Here is a 14,363-nt window from a genome sequence, read left to right on the forward strand (position 1 = left end):
CAAAAACCATCAAGAGCTATGATGAAACTGGCTCTCATGAGGACCGCCACAGGAAAGGAAGACGCAGAGCTACCTCTGCTAATTAAAGTTAATTGCACCTCAGATTGCAGCCCAAATAAATGCTTCACAAAGTTCAAGTTCAGACACATCTCAACATCAACTGTTCAGAGGAGACTGTGTGAATCAGGCCTTCATGGTCGAAATGCTGCAAAGAAACCACTACTAAAGGACACCAATAATAAGAAGAGACTTGCTTGGGATAAGAAACACAAGCAATGGACATTAGATTGGTCGAAATCTGATCAGTCAAAATTTGTGATTTATGGTTCCAACCGCCATGTGTTTGTGAGACGCAGAGTAGGTGAACGGATGATCTCCGCATGTGTGGTTCCCACAGTGAAGCATGGAGGAGAAGGTGTGATGGTGTGTGGGTGCTTTGCTGGTGACACTGTCTGTGATTTATTTAGAATTCAAGGCACACTTAACCAGTGTGGCTACCACAGCTTTCTGCAGTGATACGCCATCCCATCTGTTTTGCTCTTAGTGGGACTATCATTTGTTTTTCAACAGGACAATGACCCAGAACACACTTCCATGCTGTGTAAGGGCTATTTGACCAAGAAGGAGAGTGATGGAGTGCTGCATCAGATGACCTGGCCTCCACAATCACCCGACCTCAACCTAATTGAGATGGTTTGGGATGAGTTGGACCGCAGAGTGAAGGAAAAGCAGTCAACAAGTGCTCAGCATATGTGGGAACTCCTTCAAGACTGTTGGTAGAGTATTCCTCATGAAGCTGTTTGAGTAAATGCCATGAGTTTGCAAACCTGTCCTCAAAGCAAAGGGTGGCTACTTTGAAGAATCTAAAATCAAAAATATATTTTGATTTGTTTAACACCCTTTCAATTACTACATGATTTCATATGTGTCCCTTTGCAGAAAAGCAGCCCCAAAGCATGATGTTTCCACCCCCATGCTTCACAGTAGGTATGGTGTTCTTTGGATGCAACTCAGCATTCTTTGTCCTCCAAACACGACGAGTTGAGTTTTACCAAAAAGTTATATTTTGGTTTCATCTCACCATATGACATTCTCCCAATCTTCTTCTGGATCATCCAAATGCTCTCTAGCAAACTTCAGACATGTACTGGCTTAAGCAGGGGGACACGTCTGGCACTGCAGGATTTGACGGCGGCCCCTGGCGGCGTAGTGTGTTACTGATGGTAGGCTTTGTTACTTTGGTCCCAGCTCTCTGCAGGTCATTCACTAGGTCCCCTCGTGTGGTTCTGGGATTTTTACTCACTGTTCTTGTGATCATTTTGACCCCATGGGGTGAGATCTTGCGTGGAGCCCCTGATCTAGGGAGATTATCAGTGGTCTTGTATGTCTTCCATGTCTTCCATTTCCTAATAATTGCTCCCACAGTTGATTTCTTCAAACCAAGCTGCTTACCTATTGCAGATTCAGTCTTCCCAGCCTGGTGCAGGTCTACAATATTGTTCTGGTGTCCTTTGACAGCTCTTTGGTCTTACCCATAGTGGCGTTTGGAGTGTGACTGTTTGAGGTTGTGGACAGGTGTCTTTTATACTGATAACAAGTTCAAACAGGTGCCATTAATACAGGTAACGAGTGGAGGACAGATGAGCCTCTCTCAAAGAAGAAGTTACAGGTCTGTGAGAGACAGAAATCTTGCTTGTTTGTAGGTGACCAAATACTTATTTTCCACCATAATTTGCAAATAAATTCATTAAAAATCCTACAATGTGATTTTCAGGATTTTCTTTCTAATTTTGTCTGTCATAGTTGAAATGTACCTATGATGAAAATTACAGTCCTCTCTCATCTTTTTAAGTGGGAGAACTTGCACAATTGGTGGCTGACTAAATACTTTTTTGCCCCACTGTAGCTGACACTAAAATGTTTTGTCATGGCTGGTTGCACCCCTCCCATGCAGATCGGTGGGCATCATACGCCATTTTTTGGGTTCATCTTGTGTACCTGGTGTTGTTTTAACCCCCAACCTGGCTTAGTTTCCCAAATACAAGAATGATTAGAAACAATGAGGGATTGTTCTACTCCTAAACTATCTCTAGTAAAACCCATGTCCTTGACCATGCGCCCAGATTAGCTGCAGGGAGCTAGTGTGGAGACCATAAAAACACAGCATTAGTAGAACAGAAATGTCTTACTATTTGTTAATTATTAATTGTTAACTATTAATATAAAACATCTGGTAAATATGTAATTTCTCTCACATTCCCCCATTTTCAGATTTCTCTCAATTTAAAAGAAAAATTACAAAGTTTCAAAAGACATTAAAAATATCAATATCAAGTCAGAGTACATTTTTCATAATGTTGATACTGAGCATACTCCCATTGATCAGCATACTCCCATTGATCAATATAACTATTTCCATCCCTATAGCACCATCTGTAGGAACACAAATTAGCATATATTGTTGGACAAATCCAGTTATTGACTCTCGGTGTCACACCCTGATCTGTTTCACCTATCCTGATCATATACAGTAGTTATTAACATACTAAAACTTACTCAAATCAACCAGTCAGTTTTAAAAATCCTTCAGTTTCCAAGTCACATTCAAAACCCAATTAACTTCTTTGGGATAGGGGACAGCATTTTCACTTTTGGATGAATAGCGTGCCCAGAGTAAACTGCCTTCTACTCAGTCCCAGATGCTAATATATGCATATTATTATTAGCATTGGATAGAAAACACTCTGATGTTTCTAAAACTGTTTGAATGATGTCTGTGAGTATAACAGAACTCATATGGCAGGCAAAAACCTGAGAAAAATCCAAACAGGAAGTGGGAAATCTGAGGTTTGTAGTTACCCCTATCGAATACACAGTGGGATATGGGTTATTTTTCACTTCCTAAGCCTTCCACTAGATGTCAACTGTCTTTAGAACATTGTTTCAGTCTGCTCCTGTAAAGGGGGCCCGGATGAGAGCTGTTTGACTAAGGTGTCTCTGCCAGCAGCCTCGTTCTCAGTCACACGCATTTCACATGAGAGGTATCTCTCGTTCCATTGCTTTTCTACAGACAATGGAATTATCCGGTTGGAACATTATTGAACATTTATGATAAAAACATCCTAAAGATTGTTTCTATACTTAGTTTGACAAGTATCTTCGACCTGTAACGGAACTTTTTGAACTTTTCGTCCCACTTTTGGATTTGTTTACCAAACGCCCTAGCAAAAGAAGCTATTTGGACATAAATGGACATAAATTATGGACATTATCGAACAAAACAAGCATTTATTGTGGAACTGCGATTCCTGGGAGTGCATTCTGATGAAGATCATCAAAGGTAAGTGAATATTTATAATGCTATTTATGACTAATGTTGACTACCCAACATGGATGATATTTCTCTGGCTGGTTTGGGCTCTGAGAACCGTTCTCAGATTATGCTTTTTCCGTAAAGTTTTTTAAAAATCTGACACAGCGGTTGCATTAAATTAAGGAGAAGTGTATCTAAAGTTCCATGCATACCACTTGAATTTTCACCAACATTTACAATGAGTATTTCTGTGAATTCATGTAGCTCTCTGCAATATCACTGCATGTTGTGGAACTACTGAACATAACACGCCAATGTAAAATAAAAATTTTGGATATAAATATGAACTTTACCGAACAAAACATACAGGATATATATATATATATATATATATATATATATATATGCATATCTTTTTAAAATACATTTTCCTTTATTACTTTCTAACCCTCCCCTAATTGGTGTAAACTAGTGAACAACAACAACAGGCCTCTACTTACAGCTTATACATACTATATACATTTTATGGACACAGTCTATTTTAAAATTGGTATATTTTGTTTGTTTTTATTCCTGTCCTCCCTCTATCCTCAACCTCTATTTCTGTCACACCCTGATCTTTTTTCACATGTCTTTGTGCATGTCTCCACCCCCCGCAAGGTGTCGCCCATCTTCCCATTATCCCCTGTGTATTTATACCTGTGTTCTCTGTTTTTCTGTTGCCAGTTCATCTTGTCTTGTCAAGTCTTACCAGCGTACTTTCCCGGCTTCATTTTTCTCAAGTTCTTTTTTCCCGGTTCTGACCATTATTACTGCACAGTCATATGACTTTATGATCCGTCAGGATGGAAGGCAGTATTTTTACCTTTACAGTGTTGGGATCAAGGCTTGAGGTTATCACCCACAAGTCAATTATTGATTTAAGAATTTCCTAAATTTCCTCTAAATTAAGTTATTTGCACACATGTGGTTACCTATGGAATTTCCTGAGTTTTCCCCGCATTCCCAGCATAAGGCGCTAGTAGATTCAGGCGCAGCTGGGAACTTTATTGACCGCACCTTGGCACATAGATTAGGGATCCCTATTGTTCCTGTTGATGTTCCCTTTCCTGTACATGCCTTAGATAGTCGTCCTTTGGGTCAGGGCTAATTGGGGAGGTCACAGCGCCCATTGCTATGAGAATGCAGGGGGGTCACGAGGAGAGAATTAGTCTCTTCCTGATCGACTCTCCTGCGTTTCCTGTTGTGTTGGGCCTTCCCTGGTTGGCCTCTCATGATCATATTATTTTGTGGCAACAGAGGGCTCTCAAGGGATGGTCCTGTCAGTGTTCAGGGAGGTGTGTAGGTGTTTCCTTAGGTGCCACTACAGTGGAAAGTCCAAACCAGGTTTCCACCATGCACATTCACCCCGAATATGCCGATTTGGCACTTGCCTTCTGTAAAAAGAAGGCGACTCAATTAACACCCCATCGACAGGGGGATTGTGTGATACATCTCTTGGTAGAAGCTGCACTTCCCAGGAGTCACGTGTATCCTCTGTCACAGGAGGAGACGGTGGCTATGGAGACATATGTCACCGAATCTCTGGGACAGGGATACATTCAGCCTTCCATCTCACCTGTCTCCTCGAAGTTTATTTTTTGTGAAGAAGAAGGATGGAGGTTTGCGCCCATGAATTTATTATCGAGGTTTAAATAAGATCACGGTAAAATACAGTTTATCGCTACTGCTCATAGCCAGTATGACCGAGTCATTACACGGGGCGAGCTTCTTCACAAAATTGGACCTCAGGAGCGCTTACAACCTGGTGCGTATCCGGGCGGGAGATGAGTGGAAGACAGCATTTCGCACCACTTCTGGGCATTATGAGTACCTCGTCATGCCGTACGGGTTAATGAATGATCCATCAGTCTTCCAATCCTTTGTAGATGAGATTTTCAGGGACCTGCACGGGCAGGGTGTAGTGGTGTCTATAGATGACATTCTAATATACTCCGCTACACGAGCCGAGCATGTGTCCCTGGTACGCAGGGTGCTTGGTCGACTGTTGGAACATGACCTGTACATCAAGGCTGAGAAATCTCCTTCCTAGGGTACCGCTTTTCAGCGTCAGGGGAAGAGATGGAGATTGACCGCATTTCAGTTGCGGTTTTTAGGGTCTGCCAACTACTACCAGATATTTATCCGGGGTTTTGGTCAGGTAGCGGCTCCCATTACCTCACTGTTGAAGGGGGGACCAGTGCGACTGCAGTGATCAGCTGGGGCGGACAGGGCTTTTGGTCACCTGAAGGCTCTGTTTACCTCGGCTCCTGTGCTGGTTCATCCTGATCCCTCCTTAGCGTTCATAGTTGAGGTGGACGCGTCGGAGGCAGGGATAGGGGCTGTGCTGTCTCAGCACTCGGGTACGCCACTAAAGCTCCGCCCCTGTGCATTCTTTTCGAAGAAGCTCAGCCCGGTGGAGCGAAACTATGATGTGGGGGACCGGGAGTTGTTGGCTGTTGTCAAGGCTCTGAAAGCATGGAGACATTGGCTGGGAGGGGCTAGACACCCTTTTCCCATGTGGACTGACCACCACATTCTGGAGTACATTCGAGCAGCGAGGAGACTGAACCCTCGCCAGGCAAGGTGGGCCATGTTTTTCACCCGTTTTGTTTTCACCCTTTCCTACAAACCAGGTTCCCAGGTCGTTAAGGCAGACGCACTGTCCCGGCTGTATGATACAGAGGAGCGGTCCACGGATCCCACTCCCATAATTCCAGCTTCTCGCCTGGTGGCACCGGTGGTATGGGAGGAGGACGTGGACATCGAGCAGGCGTCACGTGCAGGGCCCACTCCCACTGAGTGTCCAGCTGGGCGTCTGTACGTTCCGTTTGATGTCCGCGATCGTTTGATCTGTTGGGCTCACATGTCACCCTCCTCTGGTCATCCTGGCATCGGATGACCAGCCTTGCTGGGAAGTACTGGTGGCCCACTTTAGCTAAGGACGTGAGGGTTTATGTTTCCTCCTGTTCGGTATGCGCACAGTGCAAGGCACCTAGACATCTGGCCAGAGGGAAATTACAACCCCTTCCCGTTCCACAACAACCGTGGTCACAACCGTCGGTGGATTTCGTGACGGCTCTTCCCCCGTCGCGGGGTAACACCACGATCCTGGTCGTTGTAGATCGGTTTTCAGTCCTGCCGTCTCCTTCCTTTGCCCGGTCTCCCTACGGCTCTACAAACTGCGGAAGCCCTGTTCACCCACGTACTCCGGCACTACGGGGCACTACGGGGTACCTGAGGATATAGTTTCTGATCGGGGTCCCCAATTCACGTCTAGAGTCTGGAGCGAGTTTATGGAACGCCTGGGGGTCTCGGTCAGCCTTACCTCAGGTTTCCACCCCGAGAGTAACGGGCAGGTGGAAAGAGTCAACCAGGATGTGGGTAGGTATCTGCGGTCCTATTGCCAGGACCTGCCGGGGGAGTGGGTGGTTTAAATCCCCTGGGTGGAGATGGCCCAATACTCCCTCCGCCACTCCTCTACCAACTTATCACCGTTTCAGTGTGTGCTGGGTTATCAGCCGGTCCTGGCACCATGGCATCAGAGCCAGATTGAAGCTCCTGCGGTGGATGAATGGTTTCGGCACTCAGAGGAGACATGGAACGCTACCCATGTGCGGCTACAACGGGCCGTCAGGAGGAAAAAGGCGAGTGCCGACCGCCACCGCAGTGAGGCCCCGGTGTATGCACCGGGGGATTGGGTCTGGCTCTCGACCCGAAAACTGCCCCTTCACCTGCCCTGCCGGAAGCTGGGTCCGCGGTTTGTAGGGCCATTTAAAGTCCTGAGGAGACTGAACGAGGTTTGTTATAGGTACAAATCCCCCATGATTATCACATTAACCCCTCATTCCATGTGTCTCTCCTCAGGCCGGTGGTGGCTGGTCTGCTCCAGCAGTCTGAGGTGCGGGAGGTTCCTCCGTCCCCTCTGGACATCGAGGGGGTCCCGGCGTATACCGTACGAGCCATCATGGACTCAAGGCGTCGGGCGAGGGGCCTTCAGTACCTCGTGGAGTGGGAGGGGTTCGGCCCGGAGGAGAGATGCTGGGTACCGGTGGAGGACATCCTAGATCCTTCATTGCTACAGGAGTTTCACCGTCTCCACCCGGATCGCCATGCGTCCCGTCCTCCGGGTCGTCCCCGAGGCTGGTGTCGAAGGGGGGGGGGGGGGGGGGGGGGGGGTACTGTCACGACTTCTGCCGAAGACGGCCCTTCTCCTTGTTCGGGTGGTGTTCGGCGGTCGACGTCACAGGCTTTCTAGTCACCACCGATCCACGTTTCAGTTTCGTTTTGTTTTGTCTGTATTACACACACCTGGTTTCAATTCCCATATCATGTTTCTTATTTCACCCTCTGGCATACATTTCTGTTCTGTACGTGATTGTTGGTGTCTTAAGTGGTTGTTGTATGTGCTAGTGTGTATGTATGTTCCTATTTGGAATTTTTGCTGAACTTTTTTGAGTAAACTCCGTTGTGTTGCTCAAACCTGTGTCCTGCGCCTGACTCTGCTACATCTCTGCACCCAATCGCTGACAATTGGGTAGGAATGATAAGCATTTGAACAAATATTTGATTGTTAATATAATATGAAAAGATATATTAGTGATAAGATGGGTAAACATGTAAGCATTACCAAATGTTGTATTATTTTGAATGTTTACATACACGCACAGTGAATGCCAAAGTGACTGCCAATACATTAACTTGTTAATTTTATAGGGAAAATGTTTAATCCATTAAATTACGTTCAAGGGTTTAAAAAAAAGTTTAAATATTTTTCTAAATGATTTAGAATATTATATAACGTCCCTGAAAGGTATAAATAGCAAATGATCAAAGAAGTGTCTACAGTATTTTGTCAGAATGTAAACTATATAGTGTAATATACTTTTTTTGTGTCTGTCTGGTTTATTTCTTATTTACTTTTCTTTGGGCTTTTGTTATTTGTGATATATGTCTATTATTATGTACAATGTTCGTGTGAAGCAACAAATAAAAAAACAAAGAAAGAAAAAGATAGGTGGCAGGGTAGCCTAGTGGTTAGAGAGTTGGACTAACCGAAAGATTGCAAGATCGAATCCCCGGGCTGACAAGGTAAAAATCTGTTATTCTGCCCCTGAACAAGGCAGTTAACTGTAATTCCTTCTGGAACTCTCATGTTATTTAGAGGTGTAGCCAGACCTCACCTTCTTGACCTACCTTCGCTTAATCCAGTTGACTCTCCAATAGGGAAAATATGTTTCTCCTTGCTCCCTCAGAACAACAGATGTATACATGCTTTATTTCAAAGGGAATTGTATCCAATCCTTACGTCACAAGTTACTGGAATACATTGGTCACTAATATATGTTGGGAAAAAGTCTGGTTATTACCACACAAATACTTGCTTGTTAACAAGGCCAAAGAGGTCTCTTTAAGAATGATCCATAAGTATACCCTGCGAATCATTACCTGAAGAAACTCCAAAAATACACTAATGTTGATTGTACTTTTTGTGTTGAGCATCCAGAAACAGTTTCACATTTATTTTGGCATTGTCTACATGTAAAACAATTATGGAAAGATATTCACAGTTTTATAATTGTTAATTTTCTTGATGACTTTTGTTTGTTATGGGAGAATGTGCTGCTCGGTTTCCTTTACCATAATAAAGATAAAGGAAAACAATTTTACCTCATAAATCTAATTTTGCTAATGCCAAATTTCACATTCATAAATGTAAATTCACTAATAAAAAAACACTCTTCCGTGTATTCTATAAGGAATTTGAGCAGTACATTAGGACCATTCTACATTCTTCTAATAAGAAAGCTGTTAAAACAATCAATATGTGTGTTTCTTTTAAGGTCTTTGTATAATCTGTAATTTGTTGTACCCCCTAGCATATGTTATTATTGTCTATGTATATACTTATTGTATGTATACAGACTTTTTCTACATGGGTAATAAAACAAATATATATATATCTTTTTTTTAAAGGCAGTTAACCCACTGTTCCTGTTAACTGTTAACTGACTTGCCTAGTTAAATAAATACAAAATACGCATTTGAACATTGTAGGCTATACATTATAGACAAACGGACGTCTTGCATTTTAGAGGCTTAACTTCAAATATTCACGTTTCTGCTGAACTATCTCGTAAAATATATCAAAAATACATTGTTTGAACTATGTGTTGTGTAGTTTTGTCAATAAAGTTATACACATGTACGAAACGGAAGTTTGCCTATGCGCATTAGTGTTTACGTTGTGAACGGCGTGACGCAAACGTTGAGGAATTGGTGAGTTTAAAAACGAGTAATTCTGTGGTAAATGAGATATTAAAGATATTCCATTAACTTGATTAGATGCACCTACATTTACCACAGCAACAGATATGAAAATAAGTCGCGTTTTGTTCGTTAAAGTCGTAGCTGCTTTGCCGGTTACCTCAAACAAAGCTAACACAAGCTAATATTAGCATAGCTAGCTAATCCACCCTCTGCACCAAAACCCAGTGTATAAGATAGCTATACTATAGCCTATAGTAGTTGTCTTATAATAGTGTAATTACATGCATTGTTAGGCCTCTTGCTTTTGGTGTAGAAATGTATGTAACAAACTACGTTTGAATAGTAGCTTTAGTTAGTTGGACCCTAATTGCTAGCTAGGTGCCATGGTCTGCGAATGTTACTAGTTAGCTAAGCTGAACAAATGTTATTTAATTTGGTACAATTTCAAGTCTTCATTTCATTTTCCAAAGATGCTCCCCAAATGCACAAGTGAAAAAACGTACCTTTTTAAATTGTTAAACTTTTTTTCCCCAATATGTTTCTCCAGAGTGAAGACATCTACCTTGAGTATTTGACCAGTTGTCCAGGAGGTGGAGTTGAGTGTTTTGACTGTGAGTGAATCCATTTCCCTGCAAAATGGATTTCCAACACAGAGCTGGGGGCAAGACTGGGAGTGGTGGGGTTGCGTCCTCCTCGGAGAGCAACCGGGACCGGCGAGAGCGGCTCCGCCAGCTGGCTCTGGAGACCATTGACATCAACAAGGACCCCTATTTCATGAAGAACCATCTGGGCTCTTATGAGTGTAAACTGTGTCTGACACTCCACAACAATGAGGTAAGGAAGTGCTCATTTTAACATAACTCTTTATATGATGATCAATTGTCATTGGAATTACAGATTTTAACAATTGTTGTTTTCTCTTTACAGGGCAGCTACCTGGCCCATACACAGGGAAAGAAGCATCAAACAAATTTGTAAGTACATATGGATTACTACTACTTTTGTGTCATTTTAGCACTGTGTATATTTGGTTGTGCTCACTTCTCTATTTTGTTGAATGCAGAGCGAGAAGAGCAGCCAAAGAAGCAAAAGAAGCTCCCGCCCAACCAGCCCCCGAAAAGGTGAAGGTTGAGGTCAAGAAATTTGTGAAAATTGGTCGACCGGGGTACAAAGGTAGGTTAATATGTGTTTTGTTAGTCATCATCAGGCTCTCAAAGGATTTGATGACTCTAGAACAATCTAATGTAATGTATTGATATTATTTCCCTTCTCAACAGTAACAAAACAGAGAGATCCAGAGAGCGGGCAACAGTCTTTACTTTTCCAGGTGAGTCTGAATCAGAGTATGTGAGCGGAGCTGGCGAGGAGTGGAGAGTGCCCAATTTGACTGGAGAGTGGAGCGAGATTCCCAAAGGCTGGAGCGTTGGCATTCTCGCTTGCCCCAATTTCGCTCCAGTAGCGCTCACATCACAAGCTCAGGGCATGCCTGCCCCAGCATGCATTTGTAGTCTACTTGTGTGCTGCAAATAGCCCTTTGCTAATGTCATGGAGTTTGTTAAATATTTTCATAAAGAAACTGATTAAACACACAGGTGCTAAATCAAGGTGACTTACAAAGACGAGGTCCAAGAGGGAGTGCAGTGATGTAGTGTCCACAACTAAAGAATCATTGTGGAATCTAAAAGACATTTATCCCAAAAGCCTGAAGCCACAGACTGGTCAAACTCGTGTTTCTAAAAAGTAACTAAATTTTTTTGTTTACATTTTAATTTCACCTTTATTTAACCAGGTAGGCCAGTTGAGAACAAGTTCTCATTTACAACTGCGACCTGGCCAAGATAAAGCAAAGCAGTGCAACAAAAACAACACAGAGTTACACATGGGATAAACAATCGTACAGTCAATAACACAATAAAAAAATATGTATACAGTGTGTGCAAATTAAGTAAGAAGGTAAGGCAATAAATAGGCCAATAGTGGTGAAGTAATTACAATATAGCAATTTACACTGGAGTGATATGTGCAGATGAGGATGTGCAGGTAGAAATACTGGTCTGCAAAAGAGCAGAAAAACAAAACAAAAACAAATATAGGGATGAAGTAGGTAGTTGGTTGGATGGGCTATTTACAGATGGGCTGTGTACAGCTGCAGAGATCGGTAAGCTGCTCTGACAGCTGACGCTTAAAGTTAGTGAGGGAGATATGTCTCCAACTTAAGTGATTTTTGCAATTCGTTCCAGTCATTGGCAGCAGAGAACTGGAAGGAAAGGCGGCCAAAGGAAGGGTTGACTTTGGGGATGACCAGTGAAATATACACGGGTAGGTGTTGCTATGGTGACCAGTGAGCTGAGATAAGGCGGATCTTTACCTAGCAAAGACTTATAGATGACCTGGAGCCGGTGGGTTTGGCGACAAATATGTGGCGAGGACCAGCCAGCAAGAGAATACAGGTTTCAGTGGTGGGTAGTATATAGGGCTTTGGTGACAAAACGGATGGCACTGTGATAGACTGCATCCAATTTGTTAAGAAGAGTATTGGAAGCTATTTTGTAAATGAATCGCCGAAGTCAAGGATCGGTAGGATAGTCAGTTTTACAAGGGTATGTTTGGCAGCATGAGTGAGGGAGGCTTTGTTTTCAAAATAGGAAGCCAGTTCTAGATTTAACTTTGGATTGGAGATGCTTAATGTGAGTCTGGAAGGAGAGTTTACAGTCTAGCCAGACACCTAGGTATTTATAGTTGTCCACATTCTAAGTCAGAACCATGCAGAGTAGTGATGCTGGTCGGGTGGGCGGGTGAGGGCAGCAATCGGTTAAAAAGCATGCATTTCGTGTTACTAGCATTTAAGAGGAGTTGGAGGCCATGGAAGGAGTGTTGTATGATGTTGAAGCTCATTTGGAGGTTTGTTAACAGTGTCCAAAGAAGGGTCCGTGGCCTCCAACAGAATGGTGTCGTTTGCATGAATTCTTAAAATGATTTCAAAGGCACTGTTTAATTTGTATTTCATTCTAAGTATGTCACAGCCTAAATGCACAATTTATAGACTATATCATGATTTAATACAATAAAATGTTGTATGGCCTAGCCCAAACCATTATTCCTCCTCCACCTCCTCCACCAAACGTTACTGTTGGCACTTTGGGCTGCATTTTCTGAGACACTGGCTACTTTCTCTTCCTCCCCTATCAGATTGATTACCCAGAGATAGCAGAGGGCATAGGACCCAGGCATCGCTTCATGTCTGCATACGAGCAGCGCATCGAGCCCCCAGACCGTCGTTGGCAGTACCTTCTACTGGCTGCAGAGCCCTACGAGACGATCGCCTTCAAGGTGTGTGCGTGTCTTTATTTGGACCTAAGAAAATCCCCAATCACTCTCATTTGTCTTTGCTTCGTTCAGTTTTCCTATGAATGACAACTCATACCTTTTTGGTATCTTCTATATTTATGCAGGTGCCAAGCAGAGAGATTGATAAAGGCGAGAGTCGCTTCTGGACCCACTGGAACAAAGATACAAAACAGGTAAAGTACATTTGGTGTTGACAGTCCCATGGTTGATCTTATCTGACTTGGTTTTTGAAGTATATTTAGGTATTAATGGAATCCAACTAAATGTACCATCCCTCTCCAGTTCTTCCTGCAGTTCCACTTCAAGATGGAGAAAGCCCTCGCCCCACCCAGCGGACCCGTACCCCCCATAGGTATAAAGCGCCCACCTCCCCTGATGAGTGGGATGGGGCCTCGACCCCCCAGTGAGCCCATGCCCCCTCCACTACCAGGGGGGATGAATATGCCCCCTTTACCCCCTGGCGCCCCCGGCCCTCCCCAGATGCACCAACACCATCAAATGCAGCACAGTGGCCCCGGAATGGGTATGCCACCCCTGATGAGACCCCCACTCCCCTCTGACAGCCATGAAGGAATGCCCCATCAAAACAACTGATCTCCAACCAGCACATCATCCTTCTGTTAGATTGTTTGCCTATCATTTGGTTGCTATAACAGTGCCCCATTTTAGGACTATGTCAAGTGTACTGTTTCATTGTGCGATGTACTTTTTCTAAACTCTGAAAGAAACTTTGTATACCTACATATATTCTACAGATGCAAAATGGGCCATATTCAATAGGTTTTGTACACAGTTGCCAAGGCATTGTATTTATCATGCTCGTCTAATATCCACACTATCATACCATTTTTAGAATGAGGCAATATAATGTGCAAGCTTTAAGTGTTATGCTAGTGTGGCTATAGGAAGATATCCATTGTTTTAGGTACTTTGTGATGGCACCAATATTAATAGGATCCTGCTGTATTGTAAATGTTGAGTCTTGTGTATGAAACAACATATTTTAAGGTTCTTTTTTATAATAAAACATGTGGAAAAGTGTATCATGATCTTTCTCTGTGTGCTTGGCTGAAAATAAAATGTGTTTAGAGGCAAAGATATGATACATAACAGGGAAAGCTTTATTGACAATTAGGGTAGCAAAAAAAGGATTTCAGATTAATGCATTTTTTATTTTTTTGTAACAGTTGCCCAGCAGTTATAGGCAATCTGAAACATTCCCATAGTCCCTACAAAGAGTCCCCAATAAAGCAATTCAATTTGCTTTATTGGCATGATGTAACAATATGCATATTGCCAAAGCTTACTCTGGAGATTTACAACATTAACAATTAAAATAATAATACTGTCAATGGAACAACAGTAACAACAATCAAGGGTCCAAATAACAATA

General features: G+C 43.0%; 1 protein-coding gene across 1 annotated transcript; it reads left to right on the plus strand.

Moving 5' to 3' along the window:
* The first annotated feature begins 9,558 nt into the window (after nucleotides 1-9,558).
* Nucleotides 9,559-14,011, plus strand: LOC115101719 (splicing factor 3A subunit 2-like). Its single transcript, XM_029621187.2, has 8 exons — nucleotides 9,559-9,631; nucleotides 10,170-10,456; nucleotides 10,550-10,596; nucleotides 10,686-10,795; nucleotides 10,900-10,949; nucleotides 12,812-12,952; nucleotides 13,075-13,143; nucleotides 13,253-14,011. Exons 2-8 carry the CDS (start codon nucleotides 10,259-10,261, stop codon nucleotides 13,562-13,564), a joined length of 927 nt encoding a protein of 308 aa, XP_029477047.1. The 5' UTR covers nucleotides 9,559-9,631; nucleotides 10,170-10,258; the 3' UTR covers nucleotides 13,565-14,011.
* Nucleotides 14,012-14,363: the final 352 nt, after the last annotated feature.

Source organism: Oncorhynchus nerka, linkage group LG20, assembly GCF_034236695.1.
Source record: "Oncorhynchus nerka isolate Pitt River linkage group LG20, Oner_Uvic_2.0, whole genome shotgun sequence".
Lineage (NCBI taxonomy): Eukaryota > Metazoa > Chordata > Actinopteri > Salmoniformes > Salmonidae > Oncorhynchus > Oncorhynchus nerka.